Source organism: Spermophilus citellus (assembly GCF_964194105.1).
Source record: "Spermophilus citellus genome assembly, chromosome: 8".
NCBI lineage: Eukaryota > Metazoa > Chordata > Mammalia > Rodentia > Sciuridae > Spermophilus > Spermophilus citellus.
Window position 1 is genome coordinate 9,226,078 of NC_138189.1, and position 27,512 is coordinate 9,253,589.

Here is a 27,512-nt window from a genome sequence, read left to right on the forward strand (position 1 = left end):
CATGAGCAAATGCCAACAGAACTAGCAACAGCATACACTCAGATACTGACTACTTCCTACCATCTTTCTGCTACCACTCTGGCCTAAGGAATTCTCATCTCCTGTTATGAATTCCAGTAACTGATCTGCCTACCCTTGCATACCTAATGTCTATTTTCCAACAGAGTACAGTAGATCTTCTTTTTTTTTAGAGAGAGAGAGAGAGAGAGAGAGAGAGAGAGAATTTTAATATTTTATTTTTTAGTTATCGGCAGACATAACATCTTTGTTTGTATGTGGTGCTGAGGATAGAACCCGGGCCGCATGCATGCCAGGTGAGCGCGCTACCGCTTGAGCCACATCCCCAGCTCAGTAGATCTTCTAATAACCATATAATTCATTGTCTAAAGTAGAAAATGAATGAGCATAAAAGGGAATGTTATTAATAATTACCCATGGTCAACCTTCTTAAAATACAAGTTGATTATGTCCTTTTGCTCAAAACCTGCTAATGGCTTCTCAGTTCAAGAAAAAGGCAAACCAATTAGGTTGGTGTCTAAAGCTTGCAAATATGAGGAGGGAGGTGCACCTTTTCTCTCACCAGGTTCCAAGACCTCTGATCTTCTACACTTGCCATGTCTTTACTTGGAATGTATCAGTTCCTTCAGGGAGAGCTCGAATATCAACTAATTGAAACCTTCCCTGAATGACTTGATCAAAGTAAAATGGTAAGTCTTTTCTCCCCTAGTCTTGCTTTATTTATTTTTTTCCCATAGAAGCCTTCATGCATTATTTATTGTCCATTTTTCTCTGCTAGGATGTAAACTCCATAACAGGGGGACTTTTGGTTTACTGCTGTATCCTGGCACTGAAAATTATGCCTGGTATGTAGGTGTTGCTCAGTGAATGTTTCTCGGGTTAATAAATTGATCAGGAGCCATGTAAAACTAAGAAAAATCCCCAAAATCTGCCTATAGAACTTGGGGAGAGAGGAGACACACTTAACTGTTGGAGAGCTCGCTGCCTAGGTCACAGTGATGGGCCTCTAGATTGTTTCTCCTCACCCTCTTCAGTTGCTAATCAATATAAAGGAGGCATAATGGGCTCACAATCATGAGGCTTGCTCCAGAGATCTGGAAACTGGAGTCTACAATGAAGAAACCCTAGTAGTAGTTGGATCTTTGGGTAAATCAAGGCTTTAATTCCTTGCTTGGAAGAGTTGATTTGATCTGCCACAGTCAGATCTTCTTGGTTAGGGACCTTAGATGATGACCCCAGGATAGCTTTTTAGGGGTTGGGCAGTTTTCTTTTGGAGAGCCCCGGGCAATTGTCTTGATTCTTATGTATATATATGACTAACATATATTGCTGCAACCCTATATGCTAGTGGTAAGATTTTTTGACAAGAGGTCAGTCTCTCAGGGTCTGTCATCAAAAACACCATATTGTAAGTGGTAGATGACAATCAAGGAAGCTCCTTTGCTTGGATAGGCAATCTTATTTATATTCTGGCTTAGTCATCACATTATTATGAATATTAAGCTACAATGAAGAAAACTTTTTGGAGTATTTTTGATATCTTTAAACTTCCTTTTTTTCCAAATAAGAAAAGGAATGCAAAATGCTACTCAATATCATAAATAAAAATAAAATCAACAAAATTGCTAAGGAAAAGAAAGAATAGAAGGAGAGAGTATCTGCAGGAGAGTTTGTGACAGTATATCAGGAGCAAGGGAAGAACTACAACCATACCCAGAGAATTCCTGCTTTTTGCAAGTTCTACTCTTATTTTGTGATTCCCTGAACACCCACAGATTTGGTTGAACCACATGAAGTGACTATACCTGACCACTTTGAACTATTAAAGCAGTATCTTAATGTGTATATGTGTATTTTTCTTGGGAGAAGGCCCTAGCATTCATTATATTGTCAAAGCAACTGTGTCTCCCCCCACATCCAAGAAAGGTTTCAATAATCCACTTTCAAGGGTCTGGAAGGAATATTGTAGACACAATAATAACATTTAATGGGAATGGGATAAATAAAAATTGAATCTTAGATATTGCAGCTCTCTCCAATCCATGTATTAAAAATTTCCAGTTGCATACACAAGTAACAACACACAGATTTGTGGATTTCTGAGAATAGCAAAGTAAAATCTCTACTTACTGAATAATAATCAACTTTATGTGGGTATCATTTATCTGGATATGTCTAATATTTTTCCATTAAGTAATAATAAAAAAGCAACTGGTATCAGTTTTTTTAAAAAGTGTAGGTTGGCAAGATCTCGTCTCAAATAAAAAAATAAAAAGGGTTGGGGATATAGCTCAGCAGTACAGCAATTACCCAGAAGGTCCAAGTTCCTGGAGTTAACCCCCAGCACCACAAAAACAAAACAAAACAAAACAAACCACAAAGAAACAAAAAAGATGCCAGTGTAACTCTCCTGAATAAATCAAATTCTCTTTAGTTCTACATAGTGGTTCTTACAGGGAAAGATATAGCCAGATTTTCCAGAGAGCTTTTCCTAGAAGTGGTGGAACTGAGTGCATTTATCTCAAAGGCTGGGAAGAATCTGCAAATACTGCAAACACCTCCCCCCCCCCAAAGAAACAAGTTTTCTCAGACCAGCCAAATATTCTATGAACACACTCCAACATCACCAAAACACCAAAACACACCAGAATCGAAGCCAAAAATATAACAACAACAACAACAACAGTTTTCCAATATGCTTCCAGCTTCAACTGCCTCCAGTTCTAGGTTCTGTTTTTCCATCCGTCTCAGTAATTGCTCCTGCCTGTTGTTTTCTGTTCATTCTCTGCCAAACCCTGTAAGTTCACCCGTTCCTGCTAAATGCCCCCTTTACTCTGACATTTGGAACAAAGTCCCTTCCCTTCCCTACCCCATCTTTTTGGACAGAGAACATTTTGCTGATCTTTCCGCCTTTCCCTTTATTCTCCTAAACTCACTCTCTTCTGCTTTTCCTCTCCAGTATTTGCTGTCACCTCTTCTCCATCCTTTCCCCAATGAATGCCGCCGTTCTCTATACTTGCCCCTCACCTTAGAAAAATGACTTGGCCTACTCCTCTTTAGCCAGGCAGTCGTTGCTAGACATCAAACTAAAATCCCATCTCCTCACCCAACTTTTCGCTGCCTGGGTTTGCCTCCTTGCCCCCGCCCCCAGTGTTCAGCCAAACACACTGCAAGTAATTTTCTCAATTATCAGAGTGATTTCTCCAAAAGACAAAGACAAGGCCCTGACTGCCCAGGAACCTTCAAGAGAGAAGACGAATTAACTTGGATACCAAGGAACAAAATTGTCAAGAGACAAGAACGAACACAAAACGGCACTCCCGGCGGTAGTGCTCCCAAACCGCTCCCCCTAAGAACGACGACTCAGTCTGGCTCAGCACACCGGGGTGATTGCACAGCCCAGGTCGTGCCCGCCAAGGAGCAGGCACCTCATAAATACGGTCGGTCAAGGGAACAAGGACAGGTGAATGAATGAACACACCGCGCCTGGCGGAGCGAGCCACAGCTGCAGCTCACACAGGGAGCACTGCAAAAGGACTCGGTGAGAGGCGCACTCGGGGGAGCCGGGCTGGCCAAGCCGGGGCTCCCCGGCCCCCCGGGGGGGGGTGCGGGACAGCGCCCCGGAAGGCACCTCCAGGGCCCCGGCCCCGCCGACCCCAGCCCCCGCGCGCCCCGAACCTTGGTGTCCACGTCGGCGAGGCAGTCCCTGCGGAACTGGTCGAAGAGCCCCTGGCTCTTGAGGTGGTTCACGATCATTGCCACGAGCTGCGGGTCCCCGGCGCCGGCCCCCGCGCCTCCCGCCCCTCCCGCTCCCGGGCCAGCCCCAGGGCCCGGCGGCGGCGGCGGTGGCTGCGGCTGTGGCGGGGGAGGCGGCGGCGCCGGAGGTGGCGGCTGCGGCTGCGGGTTGGTGGCCATGGCGGCCTGGGCTGGGGAGCGTGCGGACCCGGGCGAGCGCTCCTGGAAGGCGGCGGCTACACAGGTCCCGCCGCCTGAGGGAAGCCAACGGGATGTTGTTACAGAACCAGCGGATCCAGAGCAACCCCGGAAGTGAAAGGGAACCGAGGGAAGGAAGGAAAAGGCGGTGATCAGAGTAGTGCAGCCTTGCTACGGGGGCCGCGAGGAGCCAGTTTCGGCCGCGTCCGGGAGCGAGCGCCCTCTGGAGGCTGGGCTGCGCCGGAAGCAGTGGCGGCGATGACCCAAAGGCCCAGCGGCGGCGGCGGGTCGCAAGTCTCTTGCAGAGACCCGAGTGTGGACTCCAGGAAGATCGCGAGCTCGACCTGCCGCCCTCCTAGGGACCCCAGGGGCCGACTGGGCACCTGGTGGCAGAGGGCCGGACCGCAGGGTGGGGCGCTGGCCGGTTCCGCCCACCAGGCGTTGCAACGGGCGCTCTTGCTCCGGTTGCTTGAAGCCACCGAGACCGTGGACGTTTTTGGAGCAAACGTGCGTCAGTCAGGCCGCTCATTTCAAACTCCGCGAGTCTCAGCCTGCGGTCCTGCCCCGCGCTCTGCCCTGGAGGTCTCAGCTGAGTCCCCCCAGTCCCTCCCACCCGAGATGTGTGCCTGCGACAGGACCCCTGCCCTCCAACCCTTTCCAGTCGGGGAAGACCCCCCGCCCCCCCCCTCGCTCTTAGGGTGAAGGGTTTTGCTCTTGATTACCAAAATAACAGGTAAAGCTCACGTAGCCTGCGCAGTAGGTTAACTCATCCAATCTTCAGAAAAATGCTAAGGGCTAGGTCACATTGCTATCCCCAATTCACAAACCAGGAAACTCAGGCCCAAAGAGGCTGAATTGCACAAGGTTTCACAGCCAGCAGATCACTTGATTTTGGGCTGAGTTATCTTTAAAATTATTATTAGAAATTTTCATAACTATTGAATAGAATGTAAATTTTACTAGAAAGTGTGCATCCATAAGATGGATATTGTTCCTTTTAAAATTCATGCATCTGTGGATGCGTATTTCTTCTTAGAGGGGAAAAAGGGTTGAGCATCAATTCTTTCCCTTTTTTTAATTGTTATAGTTGTATGGCCTGAGAAACCTTGTTCACATATGCAAGTTCTGAACTAGGAAATGGATGAATTTTGTTGTAGCAAGGTCATTTATTACAATCTTAACCTCAAAAAATTATTTTGGTTATTTATAAGGTGAATATTCAATTAGGTCCTCCCTCAATTTTATTGACAGCGACCAAATGAGAATCAACTGGCTTACCAAAGGATTTGTTTACCTAGTCCTTACTCTAGAAACTTTTTCAGTTTCTGGAAGCTTTATCCAATACCAAATAACTATAAATTAAACTTTTTAAATGAAATATGCCTTGTTTAACTGGATATAATTAAAGTTTGATGAAAATGTAAACATTGTTCATTTTTAAGAATAGTGTTGGATAAACGTTTTTCATTATTAGATGTTTAAGTTATGTTTTTGTCAAAACTTTTGCAGCATCGATTTTGTTCATTCAAGTTGGAAATGTTTATCATGTAACCTAATTAACAGGACCTATTTTCATGTAAAGCTGCCAAATCAGATTTTTTTCCCCATCAGAGACCTTTTGACTTCATCATTTCAACTTAAATATTGTCCTGTGTTTTAGGGAGCATAGTGAAGACTTGGGGCTGGGTGCTGGGGCGGTGGGGATGGGAAGGAGAGAGACACAGGAGAGGGAGGGAGCAAAAATCGCGCTCGCCTAGCATGCGTGCGGCCCGGGTTCGATCCTCAGCACCACATACAAAACGAAGATGTTGTGTCCGCCGAGAACTAAGAATAAATAAATGTTAAAAAAAAATCATGTAGTTGTCATTGTATAAGTCTTTCACCTCTTTTGTTAGGTTGATTCCCAAGTATTTTTGAACCAAAAGGGATGCTGTACTTTGTCGAATGCTTTTTCTGCATCTGTCGAGATGATCATATGGTTCTAAAGAGAGAAATAGAAGAAGATCTTAGAAGATGGAAAAATATACCCTGTTCATGGATAGGCAGAACTAACATCATCAAAATGGCGATATTACCAAAAGTTCTCTATAGGTTTAATGCAATGCCAATCAAAATCCCAATGGCATTTCTTGTAGAAATAGAGAAAGCAATCATGAAATTCATATGGAAAAATAAAAGACCCAGAATAGCAAAAACAATGCTAAGCAGGAAGTGTGAATCAGGTGGTATAGTGATACCAGACTTCAAACTATACTACAGAGCAATAGTAACAAAAACAGCATGGTATTGGTACCAAAACAGGTGGGTGGACCAATGGTACAGAATAGAGGATACAGAAACCAACCCACAAAACTACAACTTTCTTATATTTGATAAAGGGGCTAAAAGCATGCAATGGAGGAAGGACAGCATCTTCAACAAATGATGCTGGGAAAACTAGAAATCCATATGCAACAAAATGAAACTGAATCCCTTTCTCTCGCCATGCACAAAAGTTAACTCAAAATGGATCAAGGAGCTTGATATCAAACCAGAGACAAGGCATCTGATAGAAGAAAAAGTTGGCTACGACCTACACACTGTGGGGTCGGGCTCCAAATTCCTCAATAGGACACCCATAGCACAAGAATTAATATCTAGAATCAACAAATGGGACTTGCTCAAACTAAAAAGTTTTTTCTCAGCAAAAGAAACAATAAGAGAGGTAAATAGGGAGCCTACATCATGGGAACAAATCTTTACTCCTCACACTTCAGATAGAGCCCTAATATCCAGAGTATATAAAGAACTCAAAAAATTAGACAATAAGATAACAACCCAATCAACAAATGGGCCAAGGACCTAAACAGACACTTCTCAGAGGAGGACATACAATCAATCAACAAGTACATGAAAAAATGCTCAACATCGCTAGCAGTCAGAGAAATGCAAATCAAAACCACCCTAAGATATCATCTCACTCCAGTAAGATTGGCAGCCATTATGAAGTCAAACAACAAGTGCTGGCGAGGATGTGGGGAAAAGGGTACACTTGTACATTGTTGGTGGGACTGCAAATTGGTGCAACCAATTTGGAAAGCAGTATGGAGATTTCTTGGAAAGCTGGGAATGGAACCACCGTTTGATCCAGCTATTCCCCTTCTGGGTCTATTCCCTAAAGACCTAAAAACAGCATGCTACAGGGACACTGCTACATCGATGTTCATAGCAGTACAATTCACAATAGCAAGACTGTGGAAGCAACCTAGATGCCCTTCAATAGACGAATGGATAAAAAAAATGTGGCATTTATACACAATGGAGTATTACTCTGCATTAAGAAATGACAAAATTATAGAATTTGGAGGGAAATGGATGGCATTAGAGCAGATTATGCTAAGTGAAGCTAGCCAATCCCTAAAAAACAAATGCCAAATGTCTTCTTTGATATAAGGAGAGTAACTAAGAACAGAGTAGGGAAGAAGAGCATGAGAAGATGAATAACATTAAACAGGGATGAGAGGTGGGAGGGACAGGGAGAGAGAAGTGAAATTGCTTGGAAATGGAAGGAGACCCTTAGGGTTATACAAAATTACATACAAGAGGAAGTGAGGGGAAAGGGAAAAATAATACAAGGGGGAGAAATGAATTACAGTAGAGGGGGTAGAGAGAGAAGAGGGGAGGGGAGGGGAGGGGAGGGGGGATAGTAGAGGATAGGAAAGGCAGCAGAATACAACAGACATGAGTATGTCAACATGTAAATCAATGTAAGTGTAACTGATGTGACTCTGCAATCTGTATACGGGGTAAAAATGGGAGTTCATAACCCACCTGAATCAAAGTGTGAAATATGATATATCAAGAACTATGTAATGTTTTGAACAACCAATAAAAAAAAAAAGAAAACTTAAAAAAAATCATGAACGTAGCCTTTAAAGATTTCTAACTAAAAGTAGTCAAGGTTAAAGTAGTGTAAAATATTACACTATTTTCAAAATTAGTTTTGAAAATAAGATGAGAGTATAACATGATTCTCTTCACTTAATTGACCATCAATGGAGTACAATATGTTGCAAAACTTCTGTTATTTATCAAGTGTATACTATGGAAAAGGTATGGTATTTCTATGGTACATGTGGATGTGTATATCACGTTTATTCATCCTTTTGAGAATAACTAAGGATTGTCTGTAAGACTTATATAAAATTCCATAAATTTAATTAGGCATAATGAACAAACTTGGGGGAAAGACTGGGGAGTTATATTGGCCATATTATATTGTGTGCATGTACGAATATGTAACAAATCCCATCAATATGTACAATTATAATACACCATTAAAATAACAGAAAAAAAAGAAAATAGTCAAACAATAAGGGATTTGCTGCCAAAACCAGAACTTGTTTAGTAGCTAATAAGTATTATTATTTTGTGAATAGCCTATAGGAAAATTCTCAAAAGTTTTTCAAAATGTGTTAATATGAGAATGATTATAAACAGACAAGGGATACCTGGCTTGTGATAGTTGCTTTATTGAATAGCACAGCCTTAGGCTAAAATAAATAGCACATTTGTACCCATGAGTTCAAGTTACACTTGTTACTGGCAATATACTAAACACAGTGTAACCAGAACAATGTTGTAGCCTTGAAAAACATTCTGGATACATTGAAAAGAATCAAGGTCACTGATATGTACTTCTTTGGCTGTACAAAGTTTCTTTTTCTTTCCATTTGAATATGGGTCCTAGGGATGAGCATTGCAAAATACCTGGGGTGAGGGAGACACATATTTAATTATTATTATTATTATTTTTTGGTACTGGGGATTGAATATAGGGACACTTCATCCCTGAGCTATGTCCCCAGTCTTTTTTATATATTTATTTTAAAATTTATCCCTTTTACATTTTTTTTTTTTGAGGTTGGGTCTTGCTAAGTTACTTGAGGGTTTCACCAAATTTCTTGAGGCTGACCTTGAATTTGTAATCCTCTTGTCATAGCCTCTGGAGTCACTGAGATTACAGGCTAGCTCACTGCACCTGGCTAAAATAACTTTAAAAAAATTTAAATGTGCTGGATGCAGTGGTACATGCCTGTAATTTTAGTAATTCCAGAGGATGAGATAGGAGGATCCACATTTGAGCCCAGCATCAGCAACAAGGAGAAACTCTGTCTCAAAATTTAAAAATAAAAGGAGCTGGGGAGGTAACTCAGTGAGAAAGTTCCCTTGGGTTCAATCCGTAGGACCAAAAAATAAAATAAAATAAAAAGTAAAAATTTTTGAATATATTAGGTCCTGGAAGAGTGAGGTCTTCACACAACAAAATAATCTCCATCATACCTCTACCCATCTGTATGTATGTTCTGAATTTAGAACATCCCAACAAGTCCTAATACTTCTTCCTTGAACATGATAAACTCATTTGTTTCCCAAGTGAGATAAGGTCACAGTTAAACAAATTTTAGCAATACTTTGGGAATGGGGAGGCAAAGGTAGGTTTTTGTGATAGCCATTATTGGTAGCTGTCTGTGTCCTTATGCACCTAGCTCCTGCCATGTAGTTGGCTCCTGGGATTCCTCTTTGTCTTGCTGTCTAGTCGTCTCACCACCCCACTCAAGCCTCCCAACACTGTCTCTGGGAGTATATCTAGTGAAAGTCAAACGTTGGTAATTTCCCAACCCTGGGGAGCCTGTCTGGTTTCCAGGCAGAGTTATTTGTTTCCTTCCTTGTATCCTCACTCTGTGGCATGCCCATCTTGACTAAGTCTTTTGTTATAAAAAAGTGAATGACTATCATTTTCTAAGCAACTCTTTATCAGTCTAAAGCCTGGTAGAATCTTTTCAATGATATAGCACAGGCAGAGCTCAAAGGGGGAGAAAAAAGGTGTGTCATTTGCCTCTATGAGGCAAACTACATGGTCATAGCTGTTTTTCTATTTCTGTTGTGTGTTTTTGTATTTCACCAGCTCCACTTTCACAGAGATTGGGCAGAGCCTTACACACTGGTATGGGAGAAGAGGAGAGGCAACTGGAAGGGATGGTAAGGTAGGGAGGGAGAGAGGTGATTCTAAGACCTGTGACAGAGACTGTAAACCTCCTCACTACCTGTCATTCTGGAAGAGCCTGGGAGGAGGGTGCTTGTGAAATGGTGAATGTGTGTTAAGCGGTGTGAGCTTGTGTTACCTTAAGAGTTGCAGAATTCAAGATAGTGACTGAGTCCCAGCTGTTGAGAAAAAGGAAGATGGGTCTGCAGCTGCATGATAGCAGTCACAACCAAAATAGACTAGGATTTGGTTTTATAATCCCCAGCATATTGGGATAGGAGGGGGATCATAAAGAGGGAGGGGGAGGGAGGACTTCTTTTTGAGGTCAGACATATTAACCACTTTAGTTGTTAATATTTTAAGAAGGTTCTCTGTGGGTAATGAGAAAGTTATAGTGTTACTCAAATTTGAGCTTGCACCAGAATTTCCTAGAAGACTTGTTTAAAGACACAGGACCAGGCTCTTTACTTGAGACTCTGATTTGGTAGGTCTTGGGAAGGACCTGGGACTTTCCATCTTTAACAGTTTCTTTCTTTCTTTCTTTCTTTTTTTTTTTTTTAAAGAGAGAGAGAGATAGACAGCGATAGAGAATTTTTTAATATTTATTGTTTAGTTTTTGGTGGACACAACATCTTTGTTTGTATGTGGTGCTGAGGATCGAACCCAGGCCGCACGCATGCCAGGCAAGCGCGCTACCGCTTGAGCCACATCCCCAGCCCTTTAACAGTTTCTGATAGATTTTTATTTGAGGAACAATGAACTGGACAAATAATGGCCCACAGGCCTAGTCAAATCTACCTATTTTTATAATCAAAGTTTTACTGAGACAGCCAGCCCACTGGATTTGCTTATTATCTATAGCTGCCTTTGCTTCAATGCCAGGTTCAGGCAGGGACTGCATGGCTTGCAAAGCTAAGAATATTGACCACCTGGCCCTTTCAAGTTTGCCAACTGCTGGGCTCAAAGGAGGCAGCAAAGGTGTGGTTGTGAGAGTGATGAGTCAGAAAGTATGTGAGAACTTCTGCCTTTACTAGGTAAAAATTTGCCTCTCTGAAAAGTGGAGATTTGCCTAATTCCATTTTAGAAGATCTAGGTCAAGTCATATAAATGACAGTGTTGATAGTATGCCCACTAGATCAAATGAATGTTAACCCAGAAAGTCCCAAGTGTTAAGTTCTACAAATGTTTCAACAAACTTGAAACAGGTACATTAAAATAGCCTGGAAATAATAATCTAGAGTTTATATATGTATTATCATTAATTTAAAAATTGTTATAATATAATTTTATTATTGTTAAAATTATTATAATTATGTTACTATATATTATATATAATCACATAAAAATTTTATAGATATTTCATATCTAGAATGATGGGACAAAAATGAGTGAAATTTGGGCAAATAGAAAAAAGAGAAGATTTCCATGTTGAGGAAAGAACAAGGTTAAAGGAAAAGGGTGAGACCATTTGTTTTATGGTCTCTGGTCATGCTGTAAATGAGAACAGAAACAAAGTCCCTTGTATGTGTTGGGCACACATTATCTGCTCAGTAAATGAACATTTACTACAGTATATTTTATACTATTTGAATTGTTCTGGTTCAGCACAGAGGCACCCACCTGTAATCCCATCTATTGTGGGGGAAGGCTGAGACAGGAGGATCACAAGTTTGAAATCAGTCTAGGCAACTCAGACCCTGTCTCAAAAAAAAAAAAAAAAAAAAAAAAAAAAAAAGTAAAAAGGGCTAGAGATGTAGCTTAGTAGTAGAGTGCCCCTGGATTTAATTACCAGTACCACCACCACTAAAAAGGAAAAACAAAAAACTAGTCTGTGATCTTGCCCATTTATTAATAGTAAACTTAAACTTTCCATTAACACACATGCAAATTTACTATGTTGTGAAAAAATTATTTCTGGCTTTGGTGGCTTGGCGAGATCAACTTCTAAAATCTGAATTTTCTCATCAATATTTGGAGAACCCTGATTCCTGATGGCCACTTATGGTTCATTTCTGTCTTTTTGTAATATTTTTATTGTATTCTTTCAACTTTGAACATTTTTTTAATAAGAGGATATTTCTTTTATGGAGATAGTATTTCTCTTTTTCATATTTCTTTGGTTTTAGGATTAAAACTCCTAGTAACAATAGCAATAAGGTTTCCAAATTCGTCTTTATTGTGAATTTAGATAGCTGGTCCCTATTAATACTAGTCATTTGTGCTGGGAGTATAATTCAGTGGTCAAGCACTTGCCTATCTACCTAGTCCGTTCAAGGCCCTGGATTTGATCTCCAGCACTGGGTTGGAGGATGTTAAATATTATTGAATTGCTCACTAGTTTGAAAACTGGGATGGTACTATTGTAGATGTCATGAAAAAAAAAAGATATCCCTTTATATGCTTATTAGAAAGAAATTTTACATTTGGTTCTCAAGAAAAATATTTTTGTTTAAAAATAACCTTACTGTATATTTCCTGAATATTTTAGTTTAATAACAATTTAGTCTATAATTAAAATAGCTTTTATGTGTGTTTCCTGAATATTCTATATAGTACTGATGGCTTGAAAACTAAAGCCCTACCTCCAAGAATGAATTTAGGAAGAGTAGAAATTGAAGTAAGAGTTGTAGAAACAATATTATTTGAATACCCCAAATTCAATCCAGGGCATTCAAGAAGAAATTCTGAGAGGTATGACCAAATAGTGATTATAAATAAATAATTAGATATGTGAGTCAAAGTAGTTTGATATATTTGAAGAAAGAATCCTTTCAGAGGGGAGATTGCATCTATGAAAGGGAGGAATCCAAAGTGATAGAACTGGCATGGTCTCTACAGAGAATATGCATTAGCTGCTGGGTGCCAGCCATTAAGATCATCTAATTAGGGGCTGGGGATGTGGCTCAAGTGGTAGCGCACTCGCCTGGCATGCATGCGGCCCGGGTTCGATCCTCAGCACCACATACCAATAAAGATGTTGTGTCCGCCGAGAACTAAAAAATAAATATTAAAAAATTCTCTCTCTCTCTCTCTCTCCTCTCTCACTCTCTCTTTAAAAAAAAAAAAAGATCATCTAATTAATTCCTTCTCTGACTGTATGGTCATTAAGTACTTTTTGAATTACATTTGGTTTCACATTTGGAAATGCCTGTAGGAAGAAAAAGTTCTGATCATTAAATAAATGAAGCTGTCTACTTGGAGGTTATATCTTCCCATGAGTGATTTTTATGCATATGACTCTAAGGACTTGGAAACCAGCTGAGATTCAGATCCTCCCTTTGTGTAGACAATCATCTCTGACCTTTTAAGACTGAAAATTGAGCCCCATGTTGGTCAACAACTCCAAGTATTGCTGTGGGACCTGTTTGGGAGACCAACTATTCTATCTCAGGTAACAACTAATTGGATTGGCCATATTTTTTTTATTGAAATTGTTAATGGTTACACCAGTGACAAGTTCCTTGTAGAAAACAAAGTAAAGGCATACATTTATTGATATTGGTAAATAATCTGAAGATGAGCACAAGACCCAAACTGGACCAATCAGAACCCTTTCATGGGAGTTCTGAAGATAATTGGTATCCCACTGATGTCCATGCCATAAGTGGAAGTCTGGAGTAGTCAACAGCAGAGCCTTTGCTCTCTGAACAGAGCCAGTCTCAATAGAAGAAACATCTGTGGAGCCACTGGAAGTAGGGTGGACAGCAAAAGCCCTGCCTGCACTCCACGTGTTCCTGAAGCCCAGTTAGACTTGTTCCTACACTTCATTTGATTATGTGGAACAAATTCCAAAAATGACCCAAACTGATAGAGTGTTGTTGAATTGGAATGTGCACTGCTATGGTAACAGAAGGGTACTAAACGGCAAGGGATTGTGAGGAATGGTGCAGCATGCACAGGGACTAATGAATATCAACATTCCTCAATATTTACCCATTTGTAAACAAACCAAACCTTGGCACTTCCTGCTAATTGATGCCAGCATGCACCAGAATGCCAACACAGAGCTGATATTCCTCAAGCCAGATGGGTTGCTCTTTTCATAACAGTGCTTCAGTTACTCCAGGGAAGCCATGGATTGGGGAGTGGCATCTTACAAAAGCAAGAACTTATTGAAGAATGGTTTCTGTGGAATTTAGTGGCATGTCTCAGTGGAAGCAGTTATTTGGAAAAAGAGAAAATGGGGCCACTTCTTAAAAGAAATTTGAATAAAAAATCCCCTTTAGTAATTATTTTAGACAATGGACACCAAAATGACTATTGTACTTTCCTGGATCTAAATGAGGAACTTGTATTTAAATGTCACTACTCTGTGACAAGAGTATGAGATGATTACTAGGTGAAATTTAGATAAACATTAAAAAATCTGAGTAACTGCAAAGATTCTTTTTGATTGAACATACATTTGATATATTTTACTTTTTATCAAATTTTATTAGAATGAATGTATTTATTCTAATAGAGACTTAGCCCAATAAGTCTTTTCATAGAAAGTCCAGGGGGTAACTTTCCAGGCTTAGGATAAATCTTTACAAGAGGTGTTTCTAGGGTGGGCATAAAAGAGGCAGCCCCCTTGGTCTAAAAATTTTATTCCCAAAGAAAATTAAGGGAAAAAAAGTAGGTTGAAGCAAAGACAAAATCCTCAAGACCTAAACAGAGTGTTGCTTGGCACCTTCCTATCTTGAATTCTCAGCCGCTCACACTGGCTGCCTGCCCCACATTTGAAATCAAAGGTATCACTTTTAAATCTAAACTGCTATAAGATTTAGGTGATCGTATTTGTTACTTAGAGTAAGACATCAACTATAAATAGATTTTCTTTTATTGAAGTTTGTCTAACTCTGTCTTTAGTATCTCCAAATCCTCCTAAAATACTCTGTATAAAGTCTTTGTGTCCTATTTTAAAAAGTGTAAGTTTTCAGTTGCACCTAGATTACTTGAAACCTCACGAATATTCTTTTAATAAGGGACTAAGACTTCTATTTTGCTTTTGCTTGAAGAGTTCAAATTTGGGACTCGGCTTTTGGGGGCTCCAGGAATGCCTGGAAGCAGGAATAGATGTATCAGGAATGAGGATGCTCATACTGCCAATACTTTGGAGTAAATTGGCTCATAAAATACATCAAAGATACAACATGCGTCAGAATAAAAAGTCCCATCTTGGTGGAGACTCATAAGGTACCCTAAGATCTTTAATATCATAATTCTCTCTCTCTCTTTTTTTAAATTTTTAAAATAACAGAAGAAAGTCATTGGAGTACACAATTAAAGAAAAAAAGAAATTGATGTGGCTTGGTTCCAATATAAATTAGGGAATGGAGATTTACTCTATAAATGGGAAGAGAAATATACAAGATCTGATTATCTATTTAGCTTGTTTTCTCCCTGCTGCCTTTTCTGAGAAAACTGGTTATTCAAGTATTATTACCTCAAGCAATCCAAGGGCTAACTCTCAAACTCAGTTGGGACTAAAGGACAAAAAGGGATCTTGCCCTTTAGAAGTGGAAAATAAACAGTAGTGATGATCAAGGCAGATTTGCCTCATGAATGACAAGTGGCCACCTGAACCATTGATTCACTGTCAGTTATAGTTGGAAAACACGGCCCTGGATGTCCCCAACTGTACAGGCCTCCATGTGTCTGTGTTCCCTATGCTATAATCTATTTCTCACATGATAGACATTTGTGACAGGCTCTGCTATGGTTTCTGGAATTCTAAATCTGGTGCATGGTCTGTTTAGTAAGCAGACTAGATTCTAGTGTACCTAAGGGTATTTGATACCTGGTTTATGCAAATTTTAAAAACCAGATTTTTGTTTCTTTGTCTTTTTCCTTCTTCTGTTTCCTGAGAAACTTTCTTTCTTTCTTCTTTGTTAAAGGGGCTATCTGGTCCATTGGTGACTCTGGAAAGAAATGTTTCTGTGCCCTAGCATGGATTCTTGCTCTAGCCAATACATTAAGCACTAACAAAATGAGTCGTAAAAATATTATTGGGTAGAAATCTAATTCAAAAAGCTTTCAAAATATCAAAGGAGGCATTCCTGAGTTGGTGGACATAGTGCTCTTTGTCCTACTCATTTAAGTGCTACATTGGATTAGAAAGCAAGTAAATAGTTCTCTAAAATATAATTTTCTTAATTCTTTACAAATTTTTTTTTTCATTTGTAGGGTCTACTCTACTGAGTAGTTCTTAAAATAGGAAAATATATAAATTTGCATAAAAGTCTCCTTTTTAAACCTTCTGCTTTCACTGGGCTTTTGCCTATGCCTTTCTTAGTGATATTGAGATTTTGTATATGTAAAATTTCTACCTTGCTTCAACTGAATTATACCTTTGGAAGTACAGATATGATATTAAGGATTGCTTGGGGCTATGATAATCATCAATAATCTAACTTTTTGAAAACTGGCAAATGGTGAATCTAAATTCGAGCTATAAAATCTTTGTTTTGTCTTTTTACGTAAGTTTATGTATATATGTGTATACTGTATATTATGTGTACATGGCACCAAATTGGCTTATAAACAAAGGAGCACTCATAAATTTAAAAAGACATAACACCAAATGCCTTGTAGACCAAGTGACTTAAATATATCTTTGTTATATATCTTAAGTTAACTTAAATTCGTGGGCAAGATGAAAGTAAACTTGTCTTTAAAATTATTTAATACACATTTTTTTACTAAGTTATTAGGCAATTGAGACTGTATTTTTCTGTTAAGATGTTTAGATTACAATGTCCATTGCTTTTAGGGTTCTTCCTTGGCAGGAAAAATATGCTTAAAATGATAACTATACTTGTCTGATATCTTGTTTTTCATTGGTAAGCTAAAAATAGCTGTTTAAGTAGGTAAATCAGGTTTTATAGAAATGGGATAAGCATTGGTAAATGTATTGGAAAAAAACCTGAGTCATGTGTAAGTTAAAATTCTAAATTGTCAGTCATTAACTATAGATTCAAGTACTCTTGACATCTTAAATATTTTAAAATACATATTTGGGTCTATTAATAAATGTGTTTTTATAAATTGTTGGTGTATGAAAAAAAAGAAGTTTAGTATTGCTTTGTAAAGTCCCCTAAAATTAATTTCATCTAAAGTTCTGTTCAAAAGGATAAATTTTTGGTATAAACAATATTACAATTCCAAAATTGATATAATACAAAATTAAGTATTAATTTGGGTGAGTATAATAGGAATTTGAAAGTTGTAAAAGGATTTTTAAAAGGAAATAGAACTTGTAAAAGATTTTATGTGTGACTGAGTTGACAAATTATGGATTTTTGTATAGGCTAAACAGTCATATAAAGTACTTTAATGTTATAAAATTATGTTTTTTGGTTCAGAAATATTATACAAACTGAATATTTTTTCCTATTATTAATTTTATTTTGTATTTTCTTTGTGAAATTATTGCCTGGTAACATTTTGCAGAAGTAAAATTTCCAACAGAATAACCTGAGGTATTTTGAGACAGTGAGTCATCACCTACATGACACTGATATGAACTGACTCCCCAAACTAATACTGACCCTGAGGTAATGGGAGGTGTAACTGTAAAATGGCAAATGTTAAATTAAAACCTAGTACTCCCAGTTCATGACTGGTAGAACTGACCTCCCAGGTATTCAACAACTGAGACATGGAGCTGAAAGCCAAGAAAAACAACAGAGCTAAGAAAAAATAGCCAATATTTGGGTCTTCCTTTCCAAGGTCTTTTAGGACCTGAGGAACTATGGGACCCCCCTAAGGGCCTGTCACTTTGGTGAATCACCTGACCTACTGCACAGGGGGATTTGAGAACAGGAAGCCAACCAGTGTATGTTCTGCATAGAGGAGGGTCGTTGAAAAGGAAAATATCCCTAAAACTTCCAAGGTAAGCCACATGGTCAGCAGGTCCCTGACCCATACTGACAGATGGCCCAACTGGAAGAAGAAAAAGACTGAAGGAACCAGGAGACCTTCACATGTTCCTAAAAGTAACTCCCAGGGAGTCTCAGGTGACCTTAATAGTAGAACAGAAAATGATTAATTTTTGACCAACACAGGGGTCATGTATGTGATCTTGAATGCCCAACATGGAAGTATAACTGAAGACAAATATACTCACATAAGGGAAGAAGAAAAGTGAAAGGATGGTTATGTAGGCATGAACATTTAAAAGGAAAAAGACAAGGTCCTTGTAAATATAATGTAAGATGTACACTTATGCCAGCCCTACAAAAGCCAAAAAGGTTCTGATGTATGATATGTGATGATAACTATCAAAAGAGACTGTGTTGAAATTACAAGTTTATTCTGAGTTAGCTTGATTCCGATTTAATAGAACTGCTATTGAAAAATTCCAAATCTTGAGATGTATAAAGATGTAAAAGGTATAGGTTTACTTATCTAAATTCAGACGGTTGTCACCACTATTAGGACCTTTGGTTATTGCTTTAGTCAGCTTTTTCACTGCTGTGACCAAAAATCCAACAAGAAAATATTAAGGAGGAGAAGTTTATTTTGTGGCTCATGGTTTCAGAGGTCTCAGTCCATAGATAGGTGGCTCCATTCCTAGGGTCTCTAGGTGAGGTTCAACCTCATAGTGGAAGAGTGCAGTGGAGGAAAGCAGCTCAGGACATGATCAGGAAGCAGAAGGAAAAAGCTCTGCTCAACAAGGACAAAATACAAACCCCATAGGCGTGTCCCCAGGAACCTTCTTCCACACCCTTCCATCTTGATGTCCTGCCTCACCTCAGACACAGAGTGATGGAGTCAGCCATCTATGGACTGAGATCTCTGAAATTATGAGCGCCAAAGAAACCTTCCTCCTCCTCTAAAATTATTGTCAGGTCTTTTGATCACATCAGTCAAAAAACTGACTAAAATTTAAATTGGTATCAAGAAGTGGGGTTGTTGCTGGACTAACCTGACCATGTGGTTCAGAAGCTTTTGAAGCTTTTTAAAATTTGAGAAGAAATTCTGAAAAGTTTAGAGATTAAAGCTGGAAAAGTTTTAGATTGTCGTAAGCAGAGCTTCGTGGGTGACTGTAGTGAGAGCTGGGAAGACCAGAGTGCCAATAGGACTGTGAACGGTGAAGTCTGAGCTTATATGAATTTTCAGAGCAGGAGGAGGACTCTATTGGACATTGGACTAAAGGTCATTTGTGTTATGTTCTGGCTAAGGAGTTGTCTATAATTTGTACATGTCCTGAGACTTTCTGTTAGACTGAATTTAAAGGTGATGGAGTAATTAATATGGTGGAGGAAATTGTAAGACAATACAGCCTTCAGAACACCTCCTGAAGGTATCCTGGATGTTGCTGGCATCTTTTAGCCAAGTTTATTCTAATAATTAGGAGCAGAAAGCAAAGCAGAAAAATTTGAAGAACTTGTAGTTTGGCCAGAAAACTGTGAGTAACCACGGGCTAGGGAAGGTGTGGTAGTTAAAAGATATTACAGCCACTAAAGAAACATTAATTACTTTACCTAGGAACAATGGGAAAGATGGATTGAGGGGATTTCAGGAATCTGAAGAACCTTACCTATCTCAGGCTCAAAGGTGTAAAAATAAAAATTCCCTTAAGCAGAGACCAGAGAGGCATACTTACACAGAGGCGCTTAGGAAGTTGTTTCACCGTGCTCAGCCATCCAGGTACTCAGAGGTTGCTGCAATGAGGGCCCCAGGAGGCTTGACTACTGCTTGAGGAGGTGGCAGACCTTGGCATCAACCATGTGGTGTTGTTTCTGCAGGAATCCAGGACATTGGAATTAGGGGGTCATGGAGGCTTCCACCAAGATTTCAAAGCAAGTCCTGGGATGCCAGGCAAAGTGCAAGAGAGAGTCCCTGCAGGCAGCTCCTGAAAAGGCAATGTATGGAGCTGTGAGAAGGAAGCCAAAGATGCATTTGGGACTACCAAGATTAAGAAATGCCAGTAATGTGGAAATATGCAGGAATCAAGCAGAAACAAGTCGAGAGGCCATGTGGGCTGCAACCATCAAGGCCATAGGGGCAGAGCTACACAAGCCTTTGAAGAAAACCTCATGAATCCATGTGTTCCAGATAGGGAAGCTATAGAACTTGTTTGCCCAGCTGGATTTCAGTCTTGTTTTGGGCCTATCTCTTCTTTCTATGCTGCTGTTTCTTTCCGTGGAAATGTTTACCGTGTGCATTTTGATATTGCATATGTGTAACTTGCTTTTGGTTTTAATAGGGGCTCATGCTAAGAGTTTGCCTTGAGTCTCCGTGGAGACTTTGGATTTGGACTTTTGGGTGAATTTAGAACTGTTGATATTTTGGGACTCTTGAAAATGAACTAAAGATATTTTTGCGCTGTGAGATGAGCATGAGCTTTTGGGGCCCAAGAGTGTAATGTTATGATTTAGACGTTAGTGTTCCCCCAAAAGCTTAGATGTGAGAAAATACAAGAAAGTGTATATGTGAAATGATTGGGTTATGAGAGTCTTTAACCTAATAACACATTAATCCTCTGATAGGGATTAACTGGGTGGTAATTGTAAGGAAGTAGTATGGGCCTGGAGGAAGTGGTCACTGGGGGTGTGCCTTTGGAGTTTATATTTTGTCATGGCAAGGAGATCTCTCTCTCTGCTTCCTGGTATCCATGACCTGAGCTGTTTTATCCTCCACACCCTTCTATCAAGGCACAGAGCAATGGAGTTGGCCATCTATGGACTAAAACCTCTGAAACTGTGAGTGACAAATTTTTCCTTCTCTAAAATTGTTCTTGTCAGGTCTTTTGGTCACAGCACTAAAAAAGCTGACTGCAACAGTCTTTGACTGGAATTTGCTGAAATTTTTCTCCATTATATTTTTCAAGGACTCCACATATTCTAAGGCAAGTCCCCACTCCACTCTTGGAACTCCTTCAGACCCTCTTCCCAGTGACATGATCACTGAAGGATGCCAAAAGGATCTGGATTCTACTATGGATGGGGAAGGCTCTACTTCTAATTAAAAAAAAAAAAGCATTATTTTTTTTGTAGAATGGAATCAGTTCCAGAGGTGAACTAGGGCTGGCTAAATCAACTCAAATGCTAATTTTTTAGAAAATTTGTGAAGTAGGTAATGCCAATTTTGTACCTACAAGTTGACCATCACAGTAGTATTTATATCACAGAAATTGGCAAATGACACAAATTAGCCTTTCTATTCCCATAGGGCTAGTTTTTAAACACTTAGTAGTACAACACTGCAAGTGTCCCTCTGGTTCTTCCTATTTTATTCCTACTTATAAACCCAGGAAAGGACATAGAAAGACAGAGGGAAGCTACCAGGGCAGACTTTGGGCTGGTTTCAGTTTCCTGGCTGCATTTTTCCCTGTCACAAATTTCCATAAATTCAAAGTTAATCAGACCCCATATCCCTAGTAACAAATGAATTTCAGTATCATTTTTTCTCCTAAGATGGAACCCGAGCAGCTTCACGGCTTGCTGTGTGGGTTGGACTGTTCCGTTATACATGCCGCTAGGCCTCGGCAGCCTCATCACTGCCAGTCTCCTTGGGTGTGGACACAGGTGTAGGAGGCCAGTGAGAGGGTTACCATTAAAGTCTGTGCTTGGGACTTGGTGCATAGGGTCTCCATAAACAGGAGTTCTGATCATGTTGTGTTTTTACTTACTAAGTATTCAGAGATACTCGAAGGCTCTGGTAAAGCACTAGTTCATGGGGACCTCTTTGGTGAGGTCTGAAGCCCCAGAACAGCCATCTTACATGGTTTCCCCCACAATGTGTGTCTGTCTCACTCTTTGTCTGTCTCTGTCTGATCTATCTACCTCAAACTAGGCCTGTTCTTCACAACTTGGCTACACATTATAATTACTTGGGGAGCTTTTCAGCAATAGTGGATTCCTGGCTGTTCTCCAAAAGACTGATTCTATTGGACTGGATTTCAGCCCAAACATCAGTCTGTTTTAGAAGCTCCCCATGTAATTCTGTGTGCCGCAAATGTTAAGAACTTTAAGATCCTCTTATTAATTCTCTCTGAGTCTCAGTTGGCTCACATGCTCATAATCTGGAAGTCCCTGGACCCTAACAGCTCACATAAATATAAAAATGTGCCTTTACTAACAGACACTTTGTGACAAAAATCTTCCACTTGCTCAGATTAGTGGGTACCCTCCCTCTATGGCTTATTGTTAGAAGCCATTTCACAAAATGCCAAAGAATATTCCCTGGTGTTCTGCAGATGAATAACAATTCTTTGGATTTTCTTTTCTTTTCTCTTCTTTTTTTTTGGCCTTGCTGAAACTGAGAAGTCCCTCGTAGTCTGGACAAATGCCAGCCCTTCCAGAGCTTCCTCAGAGAACAGTGGACACTGGTCATTCTCTTGGGTTACCGTTGCTTAAGGATACCATTCTCCACAGTGGGCCTGGGTTTTCAGGGATACAGCCTGTAAGAGATCAGCTCCTCCACTTCACACAGGGCAGCCATGTTTCCCAAGGCAGAGCCCAGCACCCGACGAGCAGCCTCACAACAGGCTGTAACATTTCCCCTCCCCACCTAGTTCTAGCACTCTACTCCCACCACCTAAGCCTGGGTTACCAGCCCATGCTCCTGGAATGTTTCTGCTCAGTCATTCTTCCATTTCTTTTTGCCACTTGGCTTCAGGTAGGTCTTCTCTCATCTATAAGATGTGTCTTCGTAAATGTAACAATAAACACCAAACCCTCTTCTCTCAGAAGTTTCCTTTGTTTCTTCTTTATGTGTGTAAGGGTTCATATGTATAAAAAATAAGAGAATACCTATTATCATTTTACCTACCAGCTTTTTCTGAACCCAAGCTCTTTCAATGCTCTATTTCCAAGTCCCATAAAAGTGTTCCTATCCTTGAACCAATGGGTAGGAATGATCTTACTTTCTGTAACTTACAGAGGCTATTGGGACAAGTATTTCCAGAACAAAAGAACAACCTGCCCTAAAGCTAAGTTCAAATTTTCACTATGAATTTATAATACCCAAGTTTTCTTAGTTACAACCAATTTTAAGTTTTTTTTTAAATATTTATTTATTTTTTCTTAGTTCTCGGCGGACACAACATCTTCGTTTGTATGTGGTGCTGAGGATGGAACCCGGGCCCCACGCATGCTAGGCGAGCGCGCTACTGCTTGAGCCACACCCCCAGCCCCAATTTTAAGTTTTATTGCCCTAGTCAACTTACTACGTGAAAATTAGATCGGTATGAATGTTTTTCTCACAGGGTTGTTCAGAATAATAAATGAGATAAGATGTGTAAAGATCAATTCAAAAGGACTAATTATTGTCACTATCATTAATTAGTTATGCTAATTAACTTCTAATCAGAGTTGTTCCTTTGGGTTGTAAGAGCCCCAGGGCTTCTTCCTCCTGCCCCTGTATTGAATTCAGTGTGGTGGTCTGACACCCAGTCAATACAATCCAGTGGATTCCAGGTTGTCACCACATCATCAATCAGAGGAGTCACTCTGACTCAGTGATGAGGCCTGTGCATTGAAGCACAGGGCTATGTGCCCAGGAATGCTTCCTCACTCTCTTCTGTTCCTGTGAGAACAATTCAAGAGAACAGCTCTTGGTCAGGTGGTTTGGGGTCGCTTCTTGAGCTTCTGTTTCCTTCTAGGTAGACCTTTAGGTCTTCAAGGAATAGGACAAAACTGTGGTAAGTCTATATTAATCCATGCTTTCAACACAGTCATACCAAAGCACTAATATGGGAGTTGTTTGGTACTTGCCTGCCTTTAGGAATACTGTGTCTTGATTCTCTCACGGTTCTTTGGGTCTGCTCTTTATTAGTTAGGAATCTGGGAGGGTCGTGGCTTGATCTTAGCACCCCTAAACCTACAATAGTTGTCTCAGATAGAAAGCTATGACTCTTCCACCCTAGGGTTTTAACGACCATTGATGTTTTAAGAAATGTGTGCGTGTCCCCCAAAGGAAAGGACAGTTTTGGACTTTTCTTGGTTACAGCCATGGATGATTTGGGTAAGCTTACCTAACTCTGGCTTATTTCTACCATGGGCAGCCACAAAAAATATTTAGGAGGTGGTACTGGTGGTACTGACTTGGTGGTCAATGGATGAATCAGGAAAGGAGAGAGGTATTCAGGTTGACAACTTCCTCTAGAGCAAGGTTAGCCAACTACATCCACAAAGTCACATCTAGTCTGTCGCCAGTTTCAGCTTTTATTTTGAAATAATTTTAAGACTCTACCTGCACCCATTTTGTAAATACAATTTTATTAGAACATAACCATTCTTATTTGTTTATATATCATTTATGGCGTCTTTCATGCTTACAATGACAGAATTGAGCAATTGAAAATGAGAACATACAACCTGTAAAGTCTAAAATCAGTATTATTTGGCCCTTTACAGAATAAGTTTGCCAATTCCTGCTTTAGAGTCAAAGATTCTTCTCGGCCCAAATGCTTCTCCAAATGACCTCAGATTTCATAATTCTCCTCACTGTGAACCAAAGGCCACAAGAGCCCTGAAGAGGCAGAGAATGCCAAGGTTAGAAGTGTGCATTAGTGGTCATCTAATGCAATTCCTCATCTGTGTAGAATCTTCCAATGCCGCCTCTTCATGCCCTCCCCTCCTGGGTGAGGCACACTGTGCCTGAGGTACCATCACTACTATGAGCCAGAAAGTTCTGCCTGTTGGAAAATGATTTCTTGTAACAAGCTAAACTCTGGCAACATTTTTAATATTTATGACTCCCTCTCCAGCCTTTGAAGGAAGAAGACTTCATTCCTGGCAGGATGGTTTTCTCTGCCTGATAGGTGGATAGGTGGAGGAGACTATTTCTCAAGTAAGAAAGAGTAAGATACACCAACCCACAGATAGAATGGCTCTGTGGAGCAGCTCATTTCTTCTACATGGAAACAGATGCTGGGCTCCACTGGAGGGCAGATCCCAAGTAGGCTGCTGGGGGGTGTGGCTGGAAAGTGAAACAGGAGGAACTACAAGTGAGGAAGGAGTCAGAGGTGTGGAAGTCTCAGATTATTCTTCAGCACTTCTGGAGTGGCCCTTGAGTATGTGATTGTATTTCTAGATGCTGTCACTATTTGAAGTGTCCTTTAAGGGAGAACAAAGGGACTCCAATGATCCAGAGGCATTTGAGCTGTGAATTTGAGGTTCATTGATGCATTGGTACTATAGCTTCTGTTAAAAGATCTTTCAGTCATAATTGTCCAATTTCTGCTCACTGCCTTATTTTCTAACCCTAGGTTTCCTCTTCTCTGACCTCAAATGGTGCTTGAAACAAGCAGGTGTATGATATATGTATTGAATTATCACAATGTACTCCATAAATTTATACAATTATAATAATAAGAAAATAAATATAAAGTCATGAATCCAATGAACTTGATAGTATTTCTCAAGGTATGGTGCATGTCCCAGGAGAGCTATATAAACTGATACTGATACTCAGGTGGGCACTTTAGTATTCGTAGTTACCATTTTTTAATGTCTATTTGGGAAAAAGTATGAAAAATATCCAGTGTATGATTTCATTGATGTTACTCCCTAGGAAGAAACTAAACTCAATTAAATAATAGTAGTGATGGTATAGGAATAAGGAGCATGACTGGTATTTAGGAAAGTAGGCAAAAGGACCTTCTGATTGACTTTCTAGAATTCCTCCCCTCTTCCCTGTCTTTTCTCCTGTTTCCTCTCTGTGGCCATGTGCTGTCCAGGAGAGGTGGCACATCTATATTCAGATTCAAAACAGTGACCTTGACTGTTGAGGTCTGTGCTTAAAGGGTCCTCTCAGTTCTCTCAAGAGTCATCTCTTCTTTGTCAGGTGCAGCTCTGTTTTCCTAACTTCAAATTCTGATGAGGTACATGGAACTGTAGGGGGAAAACCAAAATGAAAGCAAGAAAACCAAAGTCCTGCAGAGAATATGCATCCACACTTTACTTGGGATTGCAGGAGGTGTTCTCTAACTACATCGTCAGAAGACCTAATGTGTTTGAAAAGCAAATCTGCAGAATTAACAGCCAGTAAACAGTCAATCTTGAAGATTGCAGATTTCTGTCTCACTTATTTTCAGTATAAGACCTTACTTATTTTTGTTCACTTCCTGGCATGAAGATATCTATAATCTGCTCTTTCTAACTCACTGCTAATGGGTTCATGCATGTCTGCTTCCTTGATCTGGATTCTGGATGATTTGTCCACAATAATGGAGGGAAGAAACCAGTCACTGCATGTTTCTTTTCTGATGTTAGAGATTACTGAGTGTCTGAAGTTGCTGAAGCATGGCATTCCAAGGTGGACAAACCTGGATTTGAACTTGTCTTAGCCATCCCATCTGTGGGTTGGTGTTTCTTACTTAAATGGGTCTCACTTTCTTTGATTGCTCTGCAAATTACATTTCCCGCCCCCCACAGGAGTTTTATTGTAGGGATTTAAGAAGTATGATACATATAAAAAAATTCTCAGCCTGAGTACTGTTGCGTTTTAGATGCTAAATAAATATCAGTTCATTTTTCAATTTTTTTATGAGCTTGACAAGTGCTAGAACTAGATGCTACAGACAAGGCAAAGATGAATACACACAAGTCAGAGTGGCAAATTAGTCTTCTTTCATGTGCCAGCTCTCAAGGAGTGATGCAGACTCAGGGAGAGCTGCTGTGAGAGGGATTTGAAGGGTGAGCAGAGAAGAGTGTCAGTTGCTTAGCTATGTCTTCCAAGGCTCAGGAAGGGGCATTTGGGAACATGAATGTCACATATGACACCATGGGCACAACCCTACTTTTGAGAAGTCAAAGCTAATACAGTGTGATATTTGTCTAAAACAAAAATAGCTATTGCACAAGAAGACGGAGGTAGGGGTGCCCACTGTGCCATGTCTCGAGGCCTGTTGGCAAACCAGAGAGGAACTCAGGTGGCTTTGGACCAAACCAGTTTTTCCTCCTTTCTTGCCTTCAGGTCTCAACAATAACCAGAGAATGTCCTGAGAACACAGCATCCTGAGATAAGGAGAGACAGGCTAGACAATCTGAGCTCTGTTCCAGTCGACCTCCCCAGAAACAGGTTGCCCTCTGCTATGGTTTCAACATGTCTCCCAAAGTTCCTGTGCTGGAAACTTGGCCTTCAAGGCAACAGTGTTGAGAGGTGCGTCCTTTAAGAGATGGTATTAATGGATTAATCCTGTTATCATGGGAAGGTGAGTTATGGTAGGAGTGGGCTCTTGGTAAGAGGATGAGTTTATCTGCCTTCTCTTCTCTCTCCCCATATGAGGAATAGGAAGAAGACCCTTTTCATGTGCCATCTTCTAGCTTCTAGAAATCCCAGTCTTCAAAACTGTGAGAAATAAATTTCTTTATACAGTATCCAGTCTGTGGATTCTGTAATAGCAACAAGACATGAACTTGGACACTGCAGTGATTCAGCACAGTGTTTCTGGTGGTTGGCTTGTTCAACACAACCCAGGGCTGCTTTCAGCATCCCTCAGCTGCTGTGCTACTGAGGCACACACAGTTGAGACTACTTGTCCAGGGCAGTTTTCCTGAGCATTGGGGAACGGGCTGGCATGAATCCAGAGTATCTGTTG

At 40.1% G+C, this 27,512-nt stretch overlaps 1 protein-coding gene and 1 long non-coding RNA gene across 3 annotated transcripts in view; one reads left to right on the plus strand and one right to left on the minus strand.

Annotated features, from left to right (window-relative positions):
* BOD1L1 (biorientation of chromosomes in cell division 1 like 1) overlaps nucleotides 1-4,068 on the minus strand; it is a 52,590-nt gene extending 48,522 nt beyond the window's left edge. Inside the window, exon 1 of the mRNA XM_081304596.1 lies at nucleotides 3,697-4,068. Within this exon, the coding sequence (XP_081160722.1) occupies nucleotides 3,697-3,933 (237 nt within the window). The 5' untranslated portion in view covers nucleotides 3,934-4,068. The remainder of the gene's footprint in view (nucleotides 1-3,696) is intronic.
* Nucleotides 4,069-4,540: 472 nt separating this feature from the next.
* LOC308654893 lies at nucleotides 4,541-27,512 on the plus strand. 2 transcript variants are annotated; one of them, XR_014023337.1, is made up of 3 exons: nucleotides 4,541-4,684; nucleotides 26,888-27,073; nucleotides 27,200-27,512. It is a non-coding gene; the product is annotated as an uncharacterized lncRNA (long non-coding RNA). The 2 variants fall into 2 exon arrangements; XR_014023338.1 differs by having other exon boundaries at nucleotides 27,206-27,512.